The 25,966-nt window shown below is 40.4% G+C and overlaps 1 protein-coding gene across 9 annotated transcripts in view; it reads right to left on the bottom strand.

Moving 5' to 3' along the window:
• The window catches only part of DST (dystonin), a 425,915-nt gene that overhangs the window by 71,398 nt on the left and 328,551 nt on the right, over window positions 1-25,966 (bottom strand). For all 9 annotated transcript variants that reach the window (XM_040983580.1, XM_040983578.1, XM_040983576.1 and 6 more), the window contains 5 exons: window positions 24,825-25,024; window positions 22,897-23,392; window positions 20,183-21,654; window positions 4,506-4,667; window positions 2,904-3,074 (listed from right to left, as the gene is read on the bottom strand). In XM_040983580.1, coding sequence (XP_040839514.1) covers window positions 2,904-3,074; window positions 4,506-4,667; window positions 20,183-21,654; window positions 22,897-23,392; window positions 24,825-25,024 — 2,501 coding nt within the window. The remainder of the gene's footprint in view (window positions 1-2,903; window positions 3,075-4,505; window positions 4,668-20,182; window positions 21,655-22,896; window positions 23,393-24,824; window positions 25,025-25,966) is intronic.

Raw genomic sequence — 25,966 nt, forward strand, 5'->3', positions numbered from 1 at the left:
TATTACTGTTGTGTCAGAGACTGTGGTAGGAGCATTTCATGGTAGAAAACTAGTCTGACCACTAAACTCTTCTAGATAATATATACATTTACTTGCAAGGAAAAAGAGAGAGAGCTCCCATCCACAGATGGGATCAATGCTGCCCACAACAGCTAATGTCGAGCCAGAACAGCAGCCCAAAACCATTCCATGTCTTCCACATGTGGGAGGGACCCAAATATTACTCAACCAATGTAGAAGCCTGCTATCACACAGGATACACATTAGCAGGAATGTAAAATCAAGAATGGAGTTGGATTGAACTCAAATATTCCAGCATGGATGTGGGTGTCAAAAGCAGTCTTAACCACTACCCCAAATGCCCACCTACTTGACTAATTGTTATTATAAAGCTTTAGTGTAGAAGGTGTTGCTTAAGACAACATACTGAGTCATGGGCAAAGTGCAAGATGCCCCTTTTCAAAACGTATGATAATAACCTGTAAGAATGAAAACTTTTACTCTAAATTAATGTTTTCTAAACCTTTCCCCATGTTAAATGATGCATAATAGAAAAGGAAATTAAAATACAGATCAAATTTGCCAGTTAGCAAAGCTGAAACTAACATGCTCGTGGCTACTTTTACTAAGTGGGTCTAGTTCCTAAAATCCTTTAAGAAGATGACAGCTAAAACAAGGGCCTTTAAACGTTATTTTCCAAAGGAAAACCGTGTGCAGTATGCTGGAAATCACCAAAGCTGTCAAAACAAGACTAATATTTCTGGGGCTAGTAGCAGGAACAAAATTTAAATTTAATTCTAGTTAAACATTTTAAAATGTCTAGAATGGAATGCTTACCTTGGACAATCAGAACTCAGGGCTACCATGGTCTAACCTCACTGTAACAGCTGCTACCCACAGGTACTGCTTTAACAGCACTGAGGAAGGCACCAGTGTGTTAGCTACTAAGGGCTTCATTGCTCCTTTCCTCTGAAAGGACTGAGTGTAAAGAATTAAACCCTGGACAGTTATGCAAGAGAGCATTTGGATAGTTAAGACCACCAAGATAGAAGGTAAAAGAACAAGATAGAAGGTAAAAGGAACACATGTTTAGAAGAGAGTGGAGCAAACGCAGACTGTCCTGACACAGATTTCAGCATTCACTGTCTGATTAGGATACAACAGGTGGTGAAGGCAGCAATTCAGAGCTAATGAAGTGAGTTACTTTTTAAATAGCAACAGCTCCTGCAATTAAGGAGGCGAAAGCAATAAATAGGTTTTGTTGGTTAAGCATCATTAATTACCACTGGGAGAGTAACTTAATTAAATTAAAATTACTCTCTGGGAGGCTCAACTTTAAATTGTGGATGGTAACAGCTTATTATGCAAAAATCACACAAATGCAATGTGTTTCCAGTTATTTTTCCTCAATCGCAAAATCTACTTTTAAAGGCTATCATTTCCTAAGGTGCTGAAGTTTTCAAAGAATTTTTTGAGACAGAGTTAAAAGTTTGAGACCAAATGCAGAAGTTCTTTAAATGGTTTTGAACTGACAACAGTTAATTGTTTATATTTACAAAGTACAATGTGATGTTTACCATACATACATATTGTAGAATGATCAAATCAAGTTGAATAGCCATATCCTTCACCTCACCTACTTACCAAATTTGTGATGAGAATTTAAAATTAACCCTTTTAGCAACTGAAATATACAATACATGACTATTAATTACACTAAGTATCTAACAGTAAGTGCAGTGAGCCAGGTACAGAAAGATAATTTTTCAATTTAAAAATGTAAGAACAAAAACCAAATTGACTTTAACTAATCTACCACCCTGTCTAAAAATTGTTATTTTCATTTTATTTGAGAGACAGAGTGACACATGGAAAGAGACACGTACAAAGAGAGTTCTTGTCTACTGGTGCACTCACCCAAACACACACAACAAGCTAAGGACTGGGCCAGGCCGGGAGCCATGCAATCTGGGCTCCTTATATGGATGGTGCTGTCTCAGATCTCTGGGCCATCACCAGCTTTCTTCCAAGGATTGCACTGGTAGAAAGCTGGAGCTGGAAACAGTCAGGACTCAAAGCCATGCACGCTGAGAAAGCATATGCGGGCCCCGAGCAATGCTGAAAATGCCCATTCCTACTTCCTTTGCAAATCTCATATCCGAGAACCCTTTGCCACCGTGCTGCATGTTAGGCACCTTTCGGTGTTATCATTTCTGACTAAACTGACAAATCACAAGTGAACATGTCACTAAATGTTCACAGCTAAACTCTACCTGAAGGAACACAGAAACTGGATATGGGACCCCAGTGGTGATCATCCCTCTAGAGATTGTGCTTGGCCAAAGACAACTGGTGCATTCATCAGCATATACCAGTCACTTATTTTCTTCTTTAGTAATTAGTTAAACTGTAAGAAGTTATTTAACCTTCAAAAAAGCAATTTCATATGGATCATCCTAATATGAAGGAAAGAGTATTGTCGTCCAAATGCCCCCTTGACAGTGAAAGCTGTCTTTACTGCGTGATTTAAAATTGCACAAAGACTCTCCTCAATTCTAACACTTCCTGTGCCTCACCCTTGCCCTACTCCTTTTTAATTATCACTTGGTAACTTATTACTGTTTACTTACTCAGTTCTCGATCTTCTTCCACACTCTTTCCCACCGACTTTCTACCAACAGGACTTTTTATCTGTTGTACTGAGTGAAGTTTCCACAGCACCTAAAACCATGCCCGGCCCACTCAAGGTATTCAGTGAATAACTACTGAATGACTAACAAAATGATGTATGGAGCAACCAATATCAGTGAACCAGTATAACCGATTTATAATGATAAAGAGAATCACAGGTAAACTTCTCAAGATTGGACATGAAACACAACATAGAAACATCATTAACTTACCTTTTGCTCTTGTATTTGGGCCTTCACCACTTTGAACTCGGCTGATGGGGGCTTCTGATTGGCCACAAGCTCCTCGGTGTCCACCATCCAGCTGAGCAGGGACTCCAGGGCATCTTGGAACCTCCCACAGTGCAGCAGGGCCTCCTGCAGCTGGGCTGCTCGCTGAGCCACCTGCCAAGGGCCAATTGTTTCCACTTATTTCCTTGTTTCATAAATTAATGAAAACAGCCCACCAGTCACATTTTTTCATGCTTATTTTCCCATGTGGTCACAAACTTTCATTTCTTTTTCACTAAAAAGCACTCCCAGGGACAGGATAGGCATTAGCCCTTAACAAGTCAGTCATAATGATGATGTTTCCATCCCAGTCAATATAGCACACAAAATCTTTGAGATTCTGGAAATACCCAGTGCAGTTATGACTAGCAATAAATAATTTTAGTGTTGCAGAAACAAACTACACATTAGTCATTTTTATGACTCCTGGATTCACTTGTAAAAAGACCAACATAAAAGATTAAAGGAAGTACTTAGAGCAGAGAGGATCAGAATCTACTGTGCTATTCAAAGTAATTATGGAGTATCCAATTAAATCCTGTTGGCTCTGGAGTTCTTTTTCAACAAGACAACATCTTTGTCTTGTAAATAGAGTCTGTGTCCAACGTAGTCATATCCTATTGCCCTTCTCATAGAGGTTTCCTTTGGATTCAAAAGAGAATTGGCACGATGTTTTTTAAGCACTACAAAGTACATTTACATCTGACATAGCATGCCAGTTGTGTTTAAGGATCACTGCAGTATGAATCAGACTTTAAAGAATGGTATGATTTTTAAGACCTGGCAACTGTCTAACATTTCAAGGTAGAGAGAACAACAACAAAACAGTCACTATCACAATCATTATATAAGCACCACCATCCCACAACAATTTTCTGGTAGTTTACGTCTAATGAAGAACTGTCTGCCATTTTGTGTCTGGTTCACCTCCTTAAGATCCCAGACCATTATTTCTAGTGCTTTCCTTCATGAACATTTAAGCAACAGCAAATGAGATCGGTGCTTTTTAAACTAAATGATTATTTGAAATTGAGGGCCTACACCAAAGGTGAAAAAAAATCCCTTAGTTTCTTTCATTGGTATGGTGCTGACCTAGCCTAGGTTAAAATTAGTCAGCAACATTTTAAAGTTTTAAGCAGAAACTTTAAGAAAGTTTTAAGCAGAAAAGTGAAACTTCCAGTCCTGCTGAGCAATGACCTGCCTGCCATTTCTGGAGCAGAGAAGCCACCATCACTTCAGGGGTCCGTGGGGCTCTCTACTCAAGCTCCCGATTCTGGCCAGGAGCCATCACACTGCTTGTGTCGGAGACCTGGTCTCTATCAAAGTGGAGATAGCATCAGTGAGAGGCCTTGCTTCACCTAGTTCTCTCCTATCACTTACACTCCCTATCTCGCTTTCTTGCTCCTGTGGGCATTAGGAGATTGGGTCATCCAGCTTATTGGAACATTAAAAAAGAAACAAAAAACACAGTTGCAAGTTTTGGAAGTTTGCCATAATACATGCTGGTGGATAATAACCCACAAACGAATGGGATGAGAAAGTTACCTTCTTATTGAGAGTCTTCCACCGTGTATTGACATCCTCCAGGTCGCGCTCCAAACCCTGAGTGCTCGTGCTTTTGGCAGCACTCTGAATAAGGCCTTGGCCTAACCAGTTAACATCCTGTTGTTTAACCTGCAAAGGTTCAATCTCTTCCTTCTGGAATACCTGTAGTTGGAAGAGCCACCATTGCATGAGTTATACTCTCTAATAATTACCAAACAACTAGTGAGCATTCCTTTAATCATCAAGTAGTAGACACTATCAAACATTACAGTAATTCTTTGTGCCTATTAATAGATCCAAGTTCCCTTATGAGCAACAGTAAATAGGAAATGAAATGTAAATTCACAGCATATCAAAACCATTCAAGAATATTAAAAAACAATATTCTGTGTATTCTGGGTCAGATACTCTATGAAACCAAGAAGTTGGCCTTTATGTTCCCTTCTTTATTGCTTCATTATCATAACACAAAAAAACTCTCTATCATTTCCATTAAATTCTAAATTCACAGAAAACCCTAAGGAGCAAAGTGGTAATATGGGATCAAGAGGAGAATTCCTGATAAAGGGATCCCATAAGCTCTGATAACAATAGCTGCCACTAGCTGGTAACTAAAGCTCAGGACTTCAACTGTAAATGGACAATCACCAACAAAAAGCAGTAAACCAAGAAGCCAAGCACAGGGTTTGCCAGAGAGCCCAGAAACATAGGGACAGAAAAAGGGAAAGGACACATGCATGGTCTGGATTAGCAACTATCTCTATATTTCCAGCCTCCGCAATGCCTCTCTGTATACTGGCTGGCTCCCTGGAGGCATGGGGACCTCATCCCCATGGGTCGGAGCGCACACACCATCAACACAGCAGCTCTGGTTCCTCTGCAGCCACTGAGCATTTCCCTGGGACTTTACCCCCTTCTCTGCATCCCACTCAACCTGTGGTCCCACAGTTGCCTGTGACAGGTGAAGGGCACAAATTTAAACCAAGTGCCAGCTAGCAAACATTTCTGTCCATTTTCTAATACTGTAGTGCCACACGCTGGGCTTAGCATAATGTCCCACATGTAATAAATATCCAATAACTGCCAAAGTAGTATTAATATAAAAAAATTATATTTTTATCTCAGGAGGATGGCATTGATCCCTTAACACACAGTGGTAGGGCTAGATCCAGAAATTCTTTCACAGATAATTCAAATGTTTTTAATTTCAACCTTACAGGATGTTTAGAAGAAAATTATTCTGACTAAAGGAGGAAGGCTTCAGAGAGAAATTAAGGTAAAACATGGATTGTGATTCTGAGTCATTGTGCTGAAGGATACTCTATAAAAGATCAATGATGCATGGTTAAACAAAATATATGGAAATATAATTAAGATCAATACAAAAATAGCATTTAAAATTACAGACATAGACGAAAAATAACTCAGAAAGATGTAGAAGCCACAAAAGACAAAGTAGAAGACTCTGGCCCAACATCCACCATGCAGGACACTGTTAACTGAATGAGTGACTAACTAAACGAGTTACAGACCACATCCGACAGAAAGCCCTTCCCAGCAGAAGGTACAAGCTGCTCTGCCACAGAGCACCCTTACAGCTCCCACAATGCTGTCATTACATAATACAATTATCTAAAAAACGAGATACCCATAATAAAAAAGTATCAGATCCCTCAACTCACTGAGAAATATACTTAAGTTTTCCTCATTTCTCTAAAAGCAAATAAGCCAAAACAAAGTTTTAACCAGGTAAAGGCAGAATTGGGGCAGTATGGCTATATTTCTGTCCAATAACTCTTTCTAGGTTGCCTTCTAGGAACTGACCGCAATTGAAGGAGACAGCAGTAAAGAAAAATCACTGGACACCTAATTTTAGGAACCTATATGATATATAGGAGTCAGAGGGACATTTTATTCACTCAGATCATGTTTAAAACAACAACAACAAAAGCTCATATAATGCTTTAGGAATTTGCCTTTAACTCTGACCTTGGCTTTACATTAATTCTAACAGTATATATCAGGGAAGGTCCCAGTAAGTTTGTGATAATTCTCTGAAGTGGCACAAAAACATAGAGAGACATAAAAAGATATCTTGTAAAATGTATATTCTTCTAAAATGAAATTATTTCCTAAAATTAACCATCAGTTCCTTTGTAAGGAAGAATGCACTTGGCTAAGCCATTTGCTGCTGGTCCAGAAGGGGCACAGCTGATTGGGACCAGTAGTTTTTCACAGACTGAAAACAGGACCCTTTCTGACACTGTCTAAAGGCCTTATCTCTCAGTGGTAACAGAATACCTATGAAGAGAGACTTTCTCTCCAGTGCAGCGCAGCCCACAAAGAGAAGCTTAAAATAAAATAAAATTACCTCTGAGGCCAAGTTTACCAGAAGAGCTTAGGAAAAGTACCAAAATAGCTTAACTTCAATCTGAGAGGGAAGAAAAAAATTACAGGCCTGCCAAACAACCTCTACGTATTACAAGGCTGCACCCTTTCCTCTCCTACCTCATTCACTACCCCCAAGAAGCTGACAGCTCAAAGGCCTGCACGAAGCAGCCCGTAACTTCTCTACACACACAGGCGGAGCTCCAGAGAGAGCGCTTAGAGCACATTTTACAAGTGCTTAATTTGGGCAGAGCACTTCACGGCCCACAACAAAAACCACTGTGTTTGTACCTTCATGACTAAACCGGTTACAGCTTAATAAATCCAATATAACTGCCCTTAGATGGCAGTGTCTTACACCACAATTTGTGCAAGAGGCTGACAGGAACCTAAACTGCCAGTGAGGCACTAGGAGCTCAGGGGAAACAGCCTCCATCTGCAGGGCCAACAGTCGGACTCCAACCAGCCCGCAGTCATCATTCCTCTTAAAAACAAAACAAGCCCTAGTTACTGTAATACAACGGACAACTTAGCAATATCTGGCATGTTACGCGGTGCGACTCACATAGCCCAAACAACTGGATCAAATCATGATGAGAAACCCTGGTGACCACTCTGAAACAGAACCACACACGCTTGGTAAAGCCGGGTTTCACATTTCTCTTAATTACCTGAGCCGACTGAAAGCCATTGCAGATTGTTTCCCAGGTTCCTGCTTGGGCCCCAGCTTTTCTGGCCACTGCTTTTTTCTTCCCTGGTGTGAATTTCAGAGAGCACCTCAGAGGGATCACCTCCAGCTCCCTGGCAGAGAGAGACACCACCACGGTCTCTGTAGATGCTACGCTGGATTCTTTGGAATCACCTGGTGTCAACACTGTCACATTTTCTACTATCCCTCTGCTGCTACAATCACAATCTCCATCACTCTCCCCCAGATCTGGGAGGGAGAACTCAAAATTGTAAGGGGACCTCCTGGCTGGTTCCCTAGTCTGTGCTCTGAATTGGAACTCTTCTGTTCTCCCTTCTTCTCCAAGGAAGGTAACACACTCCTTTTCTCCATATCTTGCCATCAACAAGGGCTCACAAGGAACAGTGCTTGCCTGCAAATCATCCTGTGGGCAACAACTGTCACCAGGGAGCTCCCTTGGCCCATTTACACCCTCTGTTTCCTCTAGTGGAGAAGCATCATGTAAAATCAGTTTGAAATTTTCATCAGAGAGGGCACCTGTACAGGAAAGCAATGGGATTTTCTGTTCGCTAAGGGAATTAGCAGAAAAGAATGTTCTATGCTGCTCAGTTGCAGGAATGTCTTCAGCAGAAGACAGACTTCTAATTCGCGGCTGGTCTCCAGCTAAAATGCCCTGCTTTTCTTCTCTCTCTGCTGGAGGGCTACACAAACCAGAGTCATCGTCCTCTGAAGTCAGAGAGTTAGTGCCCCATCTGCACTTGCCGGCCTTGATAACAGCATCTGACAAATCAGTAGGTTCCACAAAAGAGCTTTCACTTTTGTTTGCATAATCCATAAAATTGGCTGGGACAAACATTCGCCATGACCGCCTATGCTCTTTTTTTTCTGCGTGAGACTTGGCTCTGGGTAGGCCTGTGGTTCGAATGATGTCACTATTTAGTTTGAGTGCATCAAAGATAGTCTTCTCATCTAGCTTGTTAGCTTCCCGACCTCTCAGCTCAAATACACTGGAAGAAGTAAGGGCACCATTGGAGCACAAGGAGCTGACGTCCAGTGTTCTGTGACTGTACGGCAAGGTCCGGTCTGTGAAATGCCTGGAAGACAGGCTGCCTTTGGAACCGGAGTCTATCTGCTCGTTCAGCCTCACAGTGTCATAGATGGACCGTTGCGGGACGTAACAGTCTTCAATATTTAGGTCCTCCTCCTCTTCCCCCTTTCCCACACACGGGGCATTCTGACGTAAACAGTCTGGCCTACTGAGTGGCTTTCCCATCTTGCAGGTGATCAAAACAAATACTGCAGCTCTTGATTCAGGAGACAGGAAAGAAGAGGAAGCATCTTTGAAGAAAGTGCACCTCTGCACAGCACGAGCAAGTGTCTTCAGCATCCAGACACCAGCTCAGGCCACAGACGCTGCGGCAGATGAGGCGTGGAGGGCATAGCAGTGCACTGCGACCAATGCAACCATCACCTGGATGGCCTTAGGATGATTCTAACAAGTAAAGTGCTTCCGAGAACACAACGAAAATCCTTTCTCTCCACTTCATCCAGCCCTCCAACTTCCCCTTCACACACTCCAAGACACAGAAACAAACACACCCTCAACAGTAGCTCCAACACTCAGAACATTCCATTGTCAGTCCGTTTCCCTTTTTTGTCTAATTTTGCAACTGAGGTTTCCAGATTAAAATTTCCAAACGAACAAGCATTTTTAACGGGCTGAATGTTCACTTCGGCAGAAGGCTGGTTAACTGTAATCCACTTAGGGCTTGCAAAACTCCATCTCCTTTATAAATAAACTGAGCTTCAGAAACTTACAAGACAAACACAGGGACCACTTATTGTTCAGATCAAGGCACGGAAAAACATCCTCAGAGAAAAATAAGTTATTTTACCATTGTAGCAAGTTAAATTCTTCATTTTTTGAGAGAAGGTAGGTATAAATAATCCTGATTCAAAAGGCAGTTTTTCTTCCCATATTAAGCTTCATGGAGGCTACGGAATTACCCAGTAGGTGGAAAAAAAAATCAAACTTTTAGACAGCTAGGGTAGCACAATCTAGTAACCCGCACGACTCTGAGCTTCCCTTAAAAAATAATAATAAGGTCTTTCCCAAAGAATCTTATCTGATCCTTCTTGAGAGGGCCGATTCCACCTGAGGCACTTGCAGCAGAGAGCTCCCGTGGTTTTCCTCTAAGGCACAAGGCAGCGTAATTCACATTCAGCTGGAAACCAAAAAGACTACCCTATCCTTTGAAACTGACCAGCCGCTGGGGCCGGAGCTTGGCCTTCATTTCAGCGAGCGCTGGCCAAAGACGGAGGTGGCAGTGGAGGCTAGAGAGAGGGCGCTCCGGCAGGGAGCTCCTGCGCAGGTCCTGGCTCCTTAGGGCAGCGAGTTCCGCGTCCCGGGCAGGCATGCTCTCCAGTCAGGGCGCCCAGCACCGCCCTCTCCCTTTGGGGCAGCACCGGCTCCTTCCCCGGCCCCCGGGGGTGCTCCGGACCAGCGGCTGGGCTGCCGCTCTCACCTCGCTGCTACGCCCTCCTGTGACTTAACTTCGCAGTCATCTTTCCTCTGCTTTCCAGCCTCTTCTCCAGCCAGCGAGTGGTTTCAGGGGGGAGGTACCTCGGGCAGGCAGGCTGCAATGCAACAGCTTGGTGGTGACATCAGCGCGAGGCAAGCAGAGTCCGGCAACTGGGGAAAGCGCCAGCTCGGGTTCAGAGATCGCTGAAACCCCACTGACCGCTCTGAGTGGAGAAGGGGCCCTCAGGGCTTTCCCAAGCAGAATCTGACACCACGAAGACAAAGACTGAGCTTCCAGAGGTCGGCTCTTTGGAGTGAGCACCAGGGGAAAGGGGGTGGGGGGAACGCTGAGACTCCCTCGTATGTCTAGAACCTGAACTCTTTACAGCAAAGAATCTAGGTTGGAGCAGTACCTGCGATGCAAAGTGTAAATCATTTTACCGTCTCTGTGTGTATATGTGTTTATGTGTGTGTGTGGTTTCCTTTCTTTCTTTCTTGTTGTCATTGCCTTTGAAAGCACAAATTCACATGGAACTGTTACCCAGGGGTAATTATTCCCACCAGCAGGGCACCAGGAACACTGCTGGCCTGAAGGTTACTAATGACCATGCAGTCGGCGGTATGGGAATGCCGGCCCAGGCAAAAGATCAAGGGGAACCGAAACTGTCTCTGCATGCCTAATAAACACAATCTCAGCCACAGACTGTTATCTATTGGACAAGTATCCTTTAATCATACTGTTCAAAATCAAGTTTAGCCCTTGCTCTTGTAGGAGAAATGATTAGTATTACTTAACCAAAACTATCCATTCTTCATTTTTGTAGAAATAAGTAACACTGCCAGAAGGGGAGACAGTATCCCAAATGAAGGTGGACTCGATCTCCCAAAATGATCACTGAAAACACAAACAAAACCACACTCATCCCAAATGAAGAAGGCATTTCTAACAAATAAAATTTATGCTTTTTCTGATAATGTGATTTGAAAAATGACGTGGAAAGGCACTTTTGTGCCTTGATGAGAAAACAGGATCCCAAATGACTTTTATAATCTATGAGTTGGAGTTTAAGAATATATTCATAGCCAGAACTTTATATAACATTTCAAGAATTATTAGATGCAATTCAGTATGTAGCCTTCTGGTTGGGGGAAAAAATATCAAATTGTATATACATATGTATATATGCACCACTCTTAATGACCACCTCTCATGATCAAGAGGTGAAACATTCACCAAGCAGTTGATCTGTAAAGGACACAGGCTGTTCTGAGATGCTGCTATTGAGATAAAGAAAAAGGGACACACAGCTACCATGTTTGAACACTCGACTGGGAATGACTAGAGATGAAGGGTCTTAGGCCCAACTGTCATTACCTTTATATGTAAGCCCGTAAAGTTACTTATTTATGGCAATCTTAATAAAATAGAGCATTTCTATGAAATACGAATGAGTGCTCTACATACTTGAAGATGTTTACAGAGCTTTTCATTACAATGACCCTGACTCATTCTACCTCAGTCTCTACTGGTATTAGAGCAGTTTTATGAAAGCTAAGAAGAACAAGAGTTGGCCCTAGAAGTTAAGATGCCTACTTCCTGTATCAGGGGGCTGGGTTTGCTATCCATCTCTGGCACCTAATTCTAGCTTTCTGCCAGAGCACCCCTGGAGGAAGGAGCTGATGGCTCACGTGGCTGACTTCTCACCCATGTAGGAGACGTGGATTCAATTTCCAGCAGCAACCAGCTTGAGACAGCTCACTATCTCATGGAGACCGAGCCAGCACATGAGAGCTTGCTCGTCCTGTCTCTTTGCCTTTCAGATAAATTAATAAACATAATATTAAAAAAAAAAGCCTGCTCTGGATCTTTGAAGATCAAGTTAAAGAAGAAGGGTGATATGTAACCTTACATTTGAGGTATAAAGTGTACTTTTAAATTGGCATAGATAATTGATTCATATATTCAAACACTGAACAATGTTCACTATCTGCCAAAAACCATGGTGAGCAGGCAGTGGGAAAATGATGTGTGCATACAGGACCCGCCATCCCTTTCCTTACACAGCGGGGAACACTATGGAAAATATCCTCTGATCGTATGCTAAAGTATGGGCCATTTAATAATTAGATTTCCATTATATTAATCATGCTTCAACTTATTTACCATATTCTAATTCAAGTTATTTGTATAATTAGCATTATATTATGAATTTATGGCAATAATTTGCATGCACCTTACTTTTAATAATACTCCAAAGATATCTGGATATCATAAAAGAGCTCGCATGAAAACCAGAACAAACTGCTTTATCTTTCCCTCCACATTTGGTCCGTATAGTTATCATAAACTCTACAGTTTCTATTGTTAATAAAATCAATATACAGTAAGCTGGATCATGCTGATTTTTCATACTTTCATAATCAGAAAAATACACGATAAAAGGAGAAGATTCCCTGAGAAAATGGTCAACATTCTTGCCTTAAATAGAAACAATTCACAATGCAGAATGTTTTCAAAATGTAATTAACTTATTACATGACTAGATGTGAACCAGCTAAATTATCTAACAACTTAGATGATTTTGGAAGAAACACTGTTGGAATTATAAGCATATTGTGTCAGCTTCTCATTTAATATCACTATAGACACCTTCATTTTAAAAGTAAGTTTCTTAAAAAATAAATCTTACCACTAAAACCATTGGTTTATTTAAAAACTTAATTGTAGAAACTGAAACATGGAGATTTCAGAGAGGACTGTAGACATTAAGAAGTTCAATGTATAATAGACAGAAAATGTAAGTAAATGCAGTATTATCCATGAATACTGACAAAAGTCCCTTCTGGTCCAATCACTCTTGAGAAGCTAAACAAGAGATGTGTTCAATGCTGCAAATACAGTTCTTAGCAACATCAATTTCTATTGTTCTCTCCACAATATATAAGCCATAAGCTAACGTGAACTAAAAGCATCCTATATCTTTAGTCTCCAAACTAATTAACTTCTTCCAATGAATGACTAAGGGGTTTTCAAGGATATCCAGATGAATTTCTAGGCTATTTACTTCATTGGAAAACATTTTAGGTGAAAGACAGAAGTCACCAAAAAAAGTAAGTAAGTTTAGAAATAATGAATAGACTCACTGTCTGGTCTTGACACCTGTCGATGGCAAAGTGAACCCTAGTTAGCATCTTCAGCTAGCACTTACTTTCTTCCTCCCAGTTAATACAATTCTAAGACCATGTTTCTTTCCTTCATTGCCAATGAAGTTTTCAAGTGACATTAGTTAAAAAATATTCTAAATAACAGGAAATGATTTTATTTTTAACCTAATTAAAATACAAGCATATATGAGGAGTCTTCAAAAATCTCACAGAAATGTGTATTATGAAATAATTGTGAGTGCACATTGAAATATTTTGGGACCAAAATAAGCTTATTAATATGAGCTCTTGGCCTAGGGATTAAGACACTAGTTATCAAAGTACAAGCAAGTATAAAAAATAACACAAATGAATGACTTTAAAAAGTGCAAAGCTGGGAAGTTGATGCTTCAGGGTTGGACTACTGGTTTTCTGCTTGCCCATGTCCTGTAGAGCAGGAGGACCGGTCCAGCCAGATTCTGAGACCAGCACCTAAATAGCTGCCATGAGGGAGGTGGGGAAGGAATGTACTGTCACAAACTGAGCGACAAGCCTTGGCCCTGAACACCAGAGTTGTAGCTCTTTTGGAATGTCACCGTGTGGATATTCCTTTCCTTGTGGTCCTTTATGATGTCGCCACTCTCATCCAGAAGGTGATAGCCCTTCAGACCCTCAGGTTGACAGATTCAATGTTCTAGTTCCTTCGCCCTGACACCATATTCTTATTTTGATTTGGCACTCAGGAAAGGGATTGACTGAGCTGTCAGTAACATAGGTACCTGGTTCAAAACTCTGTTTAATGCAACTCATGTAATGCAGGTTGAGGAACTGGACTGCACTCCCCTCTGCAGCCCTGGGCCAGCCCTGGTCCAACCCTGGCTGGTGTGGCCATGTGAAGAACCAGCTAGGAACAGAACTCTAGCTGTAACATTCTCACAGTATGTGACCTTCAAGTAAATCAGAATCAAAAACAAAAACAAAAACAAAACAAAACAAAAAAACAGGGCCTGGTGCAATAGCATAGTGGTTAAAGTCCTTGCCTTGCACTTGCCAGGATCCCATATGGGTGCGGTTGTAACCCCAGCAGCCCTGCTTCCCATCCAGCTCCCTGCTTGTGGCCTGGGAAAGCAATCAAGAATGGCCCAAAGCCTTGGGACCCTGCACCCACGTGGGAGGACCAGGAAGAGCTCCTGGCTCCTGGCTTCGGATTAGCTCAGCTTCAGCCGTTGCAACTGCTTGGGGAGTGAACCATTGGACAGAAGATCTTCCTCACTTGTCTCTCTTCCTCTCTGTATATCTGGCTTTCCAATAAAATAAATAAATAAATAAATAAATAAATAAATCTTTAATAAATAAATAAATAAACAAGCTGGGATACTCTGAGAAAATGTGCTTGGATAACTTTGTTTTAATTTCACGGCCCACTCTGAATCTCAGACGGCAATTCTACTCCTATCTGTCAGTGGCAAGTGTGAGGACACCTGGCTGAGAAGAAATGTAAGGATTCAGTTATAACAGATGAGGTGTGTCTGCTAAAATGTAGGCACTCACATATGGTTTACCATTTCACTCCTGCTCTAGAAGATAGTCACTGGTTTCTTAAGGACTTTTTTTCTTTTCTTTTTTTTGTGAAGTACAAGAAGGGAAAAAAAAATTGTATAAATGGAGCTCATTAGTTGAGCATGGTAAATCACATAGTGTTGCATTTAAGTTGCCTGGAGTACAAGGGATCCAAGGGCTGTTCTTTCTTTTCCACTCAGATGTCAAAGTGCAGAGTACCCCAGCTGGAGAGGGACGCCACATTCAGCTGCCCTCCCTGCAAACTGTCTCTTGCATTTTGAGGGTCTAGCTCTGTTGGAAAGGCGTAGAAAACGCAAGGTGGGCCCTGAGAAAGGAGAGGAACCAGCACATTGGTCTGTGTATGGCAGAAAATGATTCCTGCTAACACCAAAATCCCAGGGTCCAGAGTGCACTGGTAGTAAAGCAAGGCTGAGGTAGCCCAGCATCTTCCTTAAGACGACGTAGCATTCACACGGACTGGAGGAGTAGAGCAAGGTATTTGTTGTTTAAAGGTTTAAAACATTAGTGATGGACACACAACATCACAGACATGTTGTGGTGCCTGCTACACTTTTCCTGCTGTTGAGGACACCTGGGTTTAAAGCTGCATCCAACCCTGCTCCAGTTAGCTCTTTTTTTAAGATTTATTTATCTTTATTGGAATGACAAGTTTACAGAGAGAAGAAGAGACAGAGAAAGATCTTCTGTCTGCTGGTTTCACTCCTCAAGTGGCCGCCAAGAGCCAGAGCTGAGCCCGTCCAAAGCCAGAAGCCAGGAGCCTCCTCTGTGCTTCCCAAGTGGGTGAAGATTCCCCGGCTTTGGACCATCCTCTACTGCTTTCCCAGTCCATAGCCAAAGAGCTAGATGGGAAGTGAAGCAGCTAGGACACACACTGGTGTGTACATGGGGTCCCAGCATGGGCAAGACAAGACTAACCACTGAGCCATTGTGCCAGACCCTCCAGTTTTTGTCGGTGTGGAGTGGTATTGCAAAGCCAGGGTGAAACCCTCCTGGCCTCTAAGTTCTATTCACACAGAACTCCAATTGTTCCTTCTGTAGCAACAACATTTTTACCCTTAAATGTACCAGAGGAAGGTACAATACAATCCTTTTGCTATATAATATCATGAACCAATTCAGCCTATTAAGGCTGTTTCCTAACAAACATGTCCTCTGAAACAGTTTTATCTAATTTCCCTCTTTCAATAAAACTAGAGAATGGTTCACCATGAATCTTTGACAATATGAACACAGTTAACAAAATTCTATCAAAGAAAGCATCCTTTGGACAGCTTGATTTTATCTTTAAGGATATGGTGACCTCACAGAGCTTGCTTTCAGATTATTTATTAAACATCTTCAACAGAAATTTGTGATCACATACCCTGGTTTCTCTAGACCCATGATATTTTGCTGCTTAGTCACCTACTACGTTAAGGTTTAGCTAACATTTAGAGCTGGGTTAAACAACACCTTCACCTGAACCACAGAAAATTTATTATAGTCTCATGAAACAAGTGTTCTGGTCTTTCTCTTAGGACTCAATTTGGCTTTCAAATCTTCTGCTTTATGTAATGTTATTTCCACTTTGAAAATAAAATGAAATTTTCAGTTGAGAGAGACTTAAATCAGAGATATGTTCAGAAATAAATTATAATCAGGGAAGCAACAGAGTAAGCAGAAATAAACAGCAAGCAACTTCTCTGCCAAGACTTTTTCTTTCAAACCATGACCCCTAGAGAGAGGTGGGAAGGAGTACAGATGTAGCAATGATGTGACCATCTACAGCCACGAAAACATCACATTTCTTTGATCTTCACTGAAATGAAATCAATTCAATATGGTGATAATTATTACTTCATGGTGGTCAGAAGATCTGATTGGCTATTAGTGACATCATAGGGATTACTAGGATGTATTCCTTTTATATACTCAGTTGCATATGTCTTTCATAAATAAAATGTGCAAATATTAACATTACTTAATAATGCAATTTGTATCTGAGGATAATCTTGAGCTAGGTATCTTCAAACACTAGAGAGGAATACAGGGAGGATCGGAGGACTTTTCCTTCTTTCTTCTTAGAGAAACATGGAATTCACCACTATTCAATCTATCAGAGTAAGTGTGCACATAATAGAGCTGCAAGTTCAAAAAATGGTACAGTTCAGAAAATTGGAGCTACAACAATACAGAAAAGATTTCTCTTCAGACACTGTGCATTGGAGTTCTGGCTTCAGCTCTGACTACTCTTGCCTCCAATCTAGCTTCTTATTAATGTGCCTATGAAGGGAGTGGACAAGATTTCAAGAGCTTGGGCGACCCCCATTCATGTGAGACATGTGAGACCCAGATGGGGTAATCCAAGGTGATTGGCCATTGAGAGTGAATCCGGATACTGTGTTTTTGATATTTGTTTTTATTCATTAAGCTGGTATTTTAATCATAAATTTTATCTGTTCCAGGAAACCTAATATAAATATTTACTGCTATTTCTTAGTTTTAGTCCTCTTCTTCAAAAAGAAGAATGAGGACTGTCTTACCAGAATTAAATAATCTATTATTCTCCCAGTGAATGCAAGACTCCTCCTACTGAGTAACTCGGTAATAGCCATTATTATGTTTCAGCCCTGCTAGGAAGGCAATTTTGTATTAAGAAAAACTATTATAGGATTTTATCCATGACATTAGGTTAAACTAAAGCTACCAGATAGATTAATGTCAGTCTGGATTGTATTTCAAAGTCTGTAACAAAAATAGACGCAGTGCTTAGGAGCTTTTCCGTTTCATTGCTAGACAGTACAACTGGGTTTTCATGCAATACAAATCATTCTACTAAATGATACTTTCTAAAATACTGAATGCAAACTAAAAATACAACAACAACAAAAAAAATCTAAGGTCCAAAAGAAACCAAATTAAATGAACTGTAAACAAGTTAATTTACCATATCAAGATATAATTAGTAAGACAACAAAATATTTGATTCTGATTTAGTAGCAGTAATGATAACTACTGAAATCCTCACCAGCACCACCACCAGCACCACTACCACACCAACACAACATGTTTCCAAAAGAGCTATTTTTTTCTATGCATTGCATGCTTCACAGAGCAGCCAGTTTTATGAACACTTTCCTTTAGTGGGTGTTCCTGATGTTCTGGATTAAAATGAACAATGGCTGACTTATTCAGGCTACCCAAATTAGGCTACAACAAAGATGATTTGTAAGTTCTCCAGAGGAAATATCAGGTGTGAAACACGATGAGCAAAGTTAACAAAAAGCTCAGCATTATTTCCACCCAGGTTTTGACACTTAAAACCTGTGTGATTTTGGACTAGTCACTCTACCTCCTCAGCCTACAGGCTTAGTAACAGTATCAGCTTCTCCTGATTGTTGATAGGCTCAAAGGAGACAATTTAGAATGGGACCTGACACATGGTAAGTCCACAATAAATGCTTGTTCTTCCCATTATGAATTTGCAGAATAGACATTCAAATGCAAAGACAGAGAATTAGTGCTCAAAATCTTCATCATTGTTTCCCTTAATCATATTCTTGTCTTTTTTTGTATTAACTCCTGGGCATGGGATATATTCAATGCAAATAATCTGTCCAATGGACAGTTTTTTCTTTTAGTCCCTGGGTTTTAATTTACTGGAAGTATATGATATTATTACTGAACTTTAATAAAAGTCCATCAATCCCTTCTGTAATAAGTGGAAAATAAACAAACACTGCAGGATGAATGTCTTATGCTAGGAGAAATGAGCATTCTGGTGTTCTTCAAAATCAAACAAGCTCTGTAGCTATTAACGGTAATGATGCTCACTTGGAACTCGGCCATTTGCAAAACACTTCCAATGCCACCTGGGGGAAAAGCACCTCTAGCTATTGTTTCTTTCAAACTTTTAATTTCTCACATTTTTCACTGTTGCATGAGTTCAGGATCACAAAAGGCCAATTTTCAATTTGCCCATTTTTAATTAGTTGAACCAGTGAAGAGAAATGAAAGCCTCCTCTTAGAGAAATTATGTTTCACAAAGGCACCAAATATGGTTGACATTTCAGTATAAAAAGGTTGCTTGATTACTGTCATTTAATCTTCAAAGTTTTGTCAGAACATTCCAAAGTTTGCTGCCTGAGGGATACCTCCCAACCTCTGCCTTTTAAACAACAAATGCCAACATACAGCATTTTTCCAGCACAGAACTTGCTCATATCAAATTTTTATTCTCCATATCAGGACAACGCAAATTTGATACACTACAGAGGAAGAAATGTCAACAGTAAGAAAGTTTTCCTTCATCTTAACAAATCAAGATCTAAATACAGAATTATAGAATTTTTAAGCCTCAAAGGCATTTAATAAACAGCAAATAAGCATAACAAAAATAGGAAAAGAAAAATGCTAATCACTCAAGTAATGTTTCCAGACATATGCAAAAGAAACAATAAACAAAATGGAAAATTTGGAACTCTATCTCACTTATATTCATTTTCTGTTAGAATTTAGTTTTACAAATCCTATTTCCACTGACCATCCTTCATCCCCCATGTTCAATATATTTGCAGCAGCCTTTATCAGAGAATAAAGCCCACCTCACAAATGAAACAAGACGCACAAGACCCTAAAGGATAAGCTTATCCCAGACCCATGCATTACATACTTGATTACTTAGGATACTGTTTTCAGATGCGTATATTCTGCCCCCAGTCCAAACTACTCCAAACCCAACAACACTGAAACTGGCCCTTAATTTTTCTCTGACATTCCATCCACTTAGTATCCTTAAGCATTAGCAAATGGCAGACATTCCTGGTACCAAAGAGCTTATAATGCAATAAAAAATGATTTACTCCTAAGATTTTGGGGCTCTGGGACTACAAGCAGAACTGCGCATTGCTTTTAAAAATATGAACTTTAAGAAGCTCACAGAAGAAATTAAATTAAGATAAGAACAGTATAAAAATTGAAAGAGCAGGAAGCAATTATAATTCACCATCAAGGAAAATGCTAAGAGACAAAAATCAATCAACAGCTGAGTTCAAAAAGCAGCGCTGGTCAGTACAGGTCAGAGAATGACACCAAAGTAGGTTCTGCTCCTTCAGTTGCAGACCTGACTGGAACTTTTCAAGCTTTTTTTTTTAATAATCTCTCAGTATTGTTTTAGCCCTTAATTCCATGCAAACACAAATCTTAAGCTTGCAACTGGCCCACCTGCTTGAATATCACCTGCAATGGGCCTATTCAGGACTGTGTGACAATCTGTGAAGATCCCACAGAATAACCCATTTCTTTTCTACACCAATAAGAAACTTCTTTTAAAAAAAAAGTTTAAAAAAAAAACAGTGAAAATAAAGAATAGCCTACCTTGAAAATATTTAGCTGCTGATTAATTGTCTCTGTCTCCATTCCCACAGGGCCTTGGGACTCTTCATGTTCCTCAGCCTTCTGCAGCAGAGCAGAAAATTCTTTCAATTTGTTGTAGAATTCTTCAAGACGCTCAATTGTCCCTTCAACCTGTTCTTCTCGGGTTTTTGCTCGGTCTAGCAACTTGTTGCACTGTTTGCTTAATGCTTCCAGGTCCCTTTTGATTCCCACAAGGTCAGGGGTGGTTTCTTCTGTGGCCAGCATCATCTTGCAGGTTTTATTGGCATTTTCAATGCTTGCTATAAGAGCTTCTAGCTTTTTCAAGAAGGTTTTTATAGCTTCCTTTTGCTTTTGCAATGTTTCCTCATCTCTTCCTACTGGAGCCATGCTATCCAGTTCATCATCAAACTCGGCAAACTGAGAAAACATTTCTCGAATGGTATTCTGGAAATGCCCAATGCCCTGAAGCTTAGTTTCTAAGAATGAACACTTGTCATCAACCTGTTGACTTAATGCACTATGCTCTTGAGCTAAGGTTTCAACCTGTGATAAAACATCAGCAGTTCCTTTTGAATCAGAGGCTTCTATCACCAGGTCTTGTGCAAGTCTCCTGGCTGAATCTACCTGATGCTTCAAAGCCTGAAGTGATTTCTGCTGGGTTTGCAACATGGTCAGGTATTTGTTACTGTAAGCCTGGGATCCCAAGGAGTCATGGACATCCAGCTGTTCCTTTGCACACCGAAGCTGTCTTTCAGCTTCTTTGGAAACTTCCTGAAATTCTTTAAACTTCTGGGCCATGTTCTCCAGGGAGAATTTCTTGCTGTGAAGCTGCTCAGTGACCACGTCTACCTTTTGCATCAGTGATTTATTCTCATCTACCACAACCTCTTTATCAACGTCACAGGCACTGAGCAAGCTATTGGCTGCATTATTGAGCAATTCTACCATACCAAAGTGTTGATCCATTTCCTTCTGCAGAGACTTTAGTTTAGTAATAGAATTCTCTGTTTCAGCAGGATCCAAGCAAAATTTTATCTCCTCTAGGTTGCTCTGACATTTGTCTATCCAAGGTCGCAGAGTTTCCACGTGCTCTTTATACTTGAGGGCTTTTTCCAGTGAATCTTTTAATTTGTCTTCTCTTTCTTTCACCTGCTTATTAAAATCATCCCAATTGGTTTTAATTGTGTTGAGCTGGGACTGTAAGGCTGCCTTCTCAGACCCCTGTGTTTTTAATAACAGATTTTCACCTTCTGTGATGGTTTTTTCATAAACATTAGATTGGGCAGTCAAAGTTTTATTAAAGTCTGTCTGTTCTTTAATTAATGATTCCAAAACATCAAGTTTGGCAGATATTGGATGGGACTTGTTTTGCTGTTCTTTCTTGGTATCCAGCCAAGCCTGAAAATCTCTACACATTTGTTGAAACTGATGAGAGCTTGCACAGGCCGACTGAAGGTGCTGGACATGATTCTCTAAAAATAAAATTATAGACATTCTTATTTCACATAAAAGTGCTAATTCAACCTATGAAAAGCAAGATAAAAATGTTCAAGTGAAGGTATAGAATTGTTTAAAAAGAGATTTTGACATAGAACTTAAGTTATGAGCAAAAAGATGTGCAGGATGCAGTCGTGGTACCTAAGGTCAAGCATGGTGTTATTCTCACGCTGGTATTTGGGAAAGTGACAACTGTGAATTTCTAGGTTAAGATGACAAATAGTCTGCCTCATAAAACATGCCAACATAATGTAGCACACAGGATCTGCAAGGGTTTATAATCTGGCTTAACCTCTTTAGAGCTGGACGATTCTGGGCATATGATTAAGCTTCTAAAGCTTCATTCCCCCAGCTCTAAAGTGGTGACACTAACAGCAACTCTGGTGAGGATTATATATGTACAATTCTGAGTTTAATGCCAATCACACAAAGGCATTCACAATGACAAGAATAACAATAGCAAATACTAGTGTCATGTCAAACAAAGGAGTAAACTGGAAATGGACAATATGATCAATAAGCCCAATCATTTAAGAGTATACAAATTGGAAAAATAAATTAGTCCTGACTCTGGAAAAAAGGCAGATAAACTGAGTACCTAGAAACTGGTGCTACTTTTCAAACAGAACAAATGTAGCTGTAAAATGCGCCCTATTTTGGTAGACCCTTTTCAATTCCTTAACTCCCTGTTGCTGCCTCTGACAGCCATCAGCACATCTGGCACAAAATTCCAGCTGTCAGAGGCAAGAGAGGGACAACTGTGTCAAATATGACTCCACACTTTTGTGGTCAGGTTTTCTACAGCGGCCTCAGACAAAGTTTACAGCAGGTGAGAAAAACAAAACTTTAATGACTACCTTAATGACTACTCATCGTTTTCAGAAGAAACAAAGGCATGTTTATACAGCAAAAACATCTATATCATTAAGAAGCAAATCTGGGCTGCCTGAAGTTTTTGTTGAATTAAGTGGATTTTGTCAGTAGACCGTCATGTCTGTCTTGCCTGTGCTGAATCAATAACCCCTAGCACCGGGGTGCACTGTATGAAGAGACAGATGCCCTGCACACTCACAGTCTCTACCTTTTTCTCTGCATTTATGTGCTCAGTGGTTAGGGGGTCTTGAAGGTCCTGGGTTACTGGCAACAGCTCAGAAACAGGCAATACATGCTGTGTCTTTGGGCCAGGAAATACCTGTATTGAAAGAACACAGACGCACCTGCTTTTTGTTCCATGTCCTTATAGGCCTTTAAGACACCTTCTAGTTGTCTACTAAGTTCTGCTTTCAGGTACTCTTCTTTAACCAGGGCTGACAACTCCTCGCAGAGCGCCTGGGCCACTTTTATCTGCTTCATTTCCTGCTCTATTTCCTGCTTCGTATTTTGGGCAGCTTCCAACTGCTGGTTCATGGCATCAGGGTGTGTGCTCCCTGCCAGACTGCTGTGGATTTTATGATCCAAGTCACTCAGTTTATCAGAAAGGCTCCTCAGCAGGCCTTGATACTGTGTGCTTTTAACAATGGCTTGATCAATCCAGTCACATCTGTCACTCAGTTGTCCTGTTAGGCACTCCCATTTTTGGGTCACAGCTGCCAGTTGTTCTTTTACAACCCCGTGTAAGGAAGGGTCTTCTCCAGGTCTGCTCAGAATACCCTGACCAGCCGCCGTTAGTTGTTCATACTGAGGTTTCCGTGTCTCAAATTCTTGCAGGAGAATCTAAGGTGAGGAAGGATAACGCAGTTCATTGTAAAATTCATCACAGAAATAATAGCACTAAATGTCTGTAGAGACACAAATGGTACCTATAAAGTTGCTTGTTTTCCTTTGTTTTTGTTTTAGTCACTATTTTCCTAGCTTTTTGCAGCAAGAAGGCATCAGTCTTCAAGAAATTTGAAGAGCAGTGAATGCTCACACAGATAATATCTTGTCTAAACTAACCATAGCTCCCAATGGGAAACAAGGGTAGAATAAACATTTTTGGTCACGTTGGCAAAATGAACAAAAATTCAAGTACAAATTTTCATATAGGAAGAGGAACTGCATGATTGGACAAGCTCATATCTCACAAGTTCCGTTTTTTTTTCCTACTCATGCTTCTCTCACTGTAAGATTTTCATAAAAACTCTAGCATTTTAAATAAAAGCAAATGCACAGGGATAATAGTATTAAAATATAATAACCTATGATGCATTGATTTCCAAATGTATTTGTAACCTAAGATTGACCACCAAATTTGCAGTGTTTCTTATAAAGATTTTGGGCAAAAAGTCACATTGCTTGAACTGTTACAGGCTCAGTATGAGTCTTCACTAAGAAATGAATGCCCAAAATTTCTTTCTTTAGAAATAATATTTTATGTACTCATCTTTCATCTTATATTTTTATTTGCCTTCTATTTATCTAGTCATCTCTAGGGGTCACCAAGAGAGGTAAATATCTCTCTCTAGATATTTATTTTTATCTTTTGTTTTCATTCTCATCAGACTATCAATAGATAAAACTTACAACAGGTGACCCTTGATTACCAAAGTGTATTTATACTTTCTGCAATGGAATTGGGCCCCTTGCTCTAAACCCATTCCTCATAAAGAAAGAAACATAACGGAACCACAACAGAATTTCTGCTTTCAAGACTGAAATGTTATGAATTTTTCTCTCTGAGAATTTATCTGCTGTGTTAATTGGACCAGTCCAACACACTAGGTTTCAATAACTGCTTCATATTCTTTCTCTCTCCCCCTCAGCACTGTAGTACATGAGTTTTACAAGTCTCAGTATCTACTTCCACAATCAGAATGAATAAAACCTCAAAGGAGTAATTTCTAAACAATAAAACATATACTAACTTCTCATAAAAATATTATTTAAACAATCAATTTCATACTTCAAAGGAGGCCATTTTTAATAGGGTCTGCACTGACCTCAATATTACTGAAATAATCAAGGGACTTGGCACTCTCACAGGTTCAAGCCGACTACCCTGAGATGCGTCATGACTTTAGTGTCTTAAGGGCATCTGAGACAATACAAACATACTCCCAAGAGGTTAAAAGCACATACTGTCCAAAGCCAACATATTTTTAATGAAACCATCTGTCTTGTTAGGCCAAGTGGCCACACATGAGCTGGGTTATCGTTTCATACTTACCTGCACCTGCTGCTTCTGTGTGTTCAGCATATTTGGATCTATTGACAAGGGCCCAAGAACACTGACCATCAGTTCTTTTTCTGTAAGCCACTGCTTTAACTGGGCCTCCACAGTTTGGAATTGAGTCAGATTATTGGAGGATTCTTCCAGTTTTTGTTGTCTATCCATGGTTAATTGATTAAGTTCTTGCCACTTGGAATCTAAATAGAAAAAGGATGAAAATGGTAACTGGTTTTACACAGTTAACTACAATTTGTGAAGACTTTACGATACGATTCCAATAACACATAATGGTTATGATTCCATTTTTATCACTTATTGATTTATCTGACAGGCAAAGCAACAGAGAGAGATAAAGACAGAGTTAACTCTTCCATTTACTAGTTCACTCCCCCATAAATGTTTGCAACATCCAGGGCTGGGCTAAGCCAAACTTAGGAGCTAGGATTTTCACAGAGGTCTTTAACATTGGTAGCAGGAACCAAGTATGTTGGATATCAATTATTGCCTCTCAGAGCACATAAGCAGGAAGCTAGACTGGAAGCAGAGGTCGGACCTAATCCTTCGTACTCTGATCTGAAATGTGAGCATCCCAAGAAATGGGTTAGCCCACTGTACAATGATTGCTACCCATTCTATTTGTATAACTTTTTCTTACACGGTTAACTGAAAGCCTAACCTGGGGCCAGGGCAGTGACGTGACCAGCTAATCTACCGGCTGCAACACCAGCATCCTATAGGTGCACTGGTTTCAGTACCAGCTGCTCCACCTCTGATACAGCCCCCTGTCGGTGGACTGGGAAAGCAGGCCACCCACATGGGAGACCCAGAAGAAGCTTCTGCCTCCAAGCTCTGGCTGTTGTGACCATTTGGGGAGTGAACCAGTGGATGGAAGGTCTTCCTGTTGTTCCTTTTCTCTCTTAACTTTTTCAAGTAAAATAGATCTTTGAAAGAAAAAGGCTAACCTAAGAGAATTTCTTTATTAATACAGATTTTAAAGACATACTGGTTGTAAAGCAAATTAAGTACCAGAAAATAATAATAGATTTGAGTCTGACTTTACAAGAATATAAGGTATTAATTAAAGCAAACAGATTCCTTTATAAGACTACGGGACATTGATCCTGAGAGCGCCCATCCCA

This window comes from Ochotona curzoniae, unplaced genomic scaffold (assembly GCF_017591425.1).
Source record: "Ochotona curzoniae isolate NIBS_2020 unplaced genomic scaffold, NIBS_Ocur_1.0 contig_3819, whole genome shotgun sequence".
In the NCBI taxonomy this organism is placed as follows: domain Eukaryota; kingdom Metazoa; phylum Chordata; class Mammalia; order Lagomorpha; family Ochotonidae; genus Ochotona; species Ochotona curzoniae.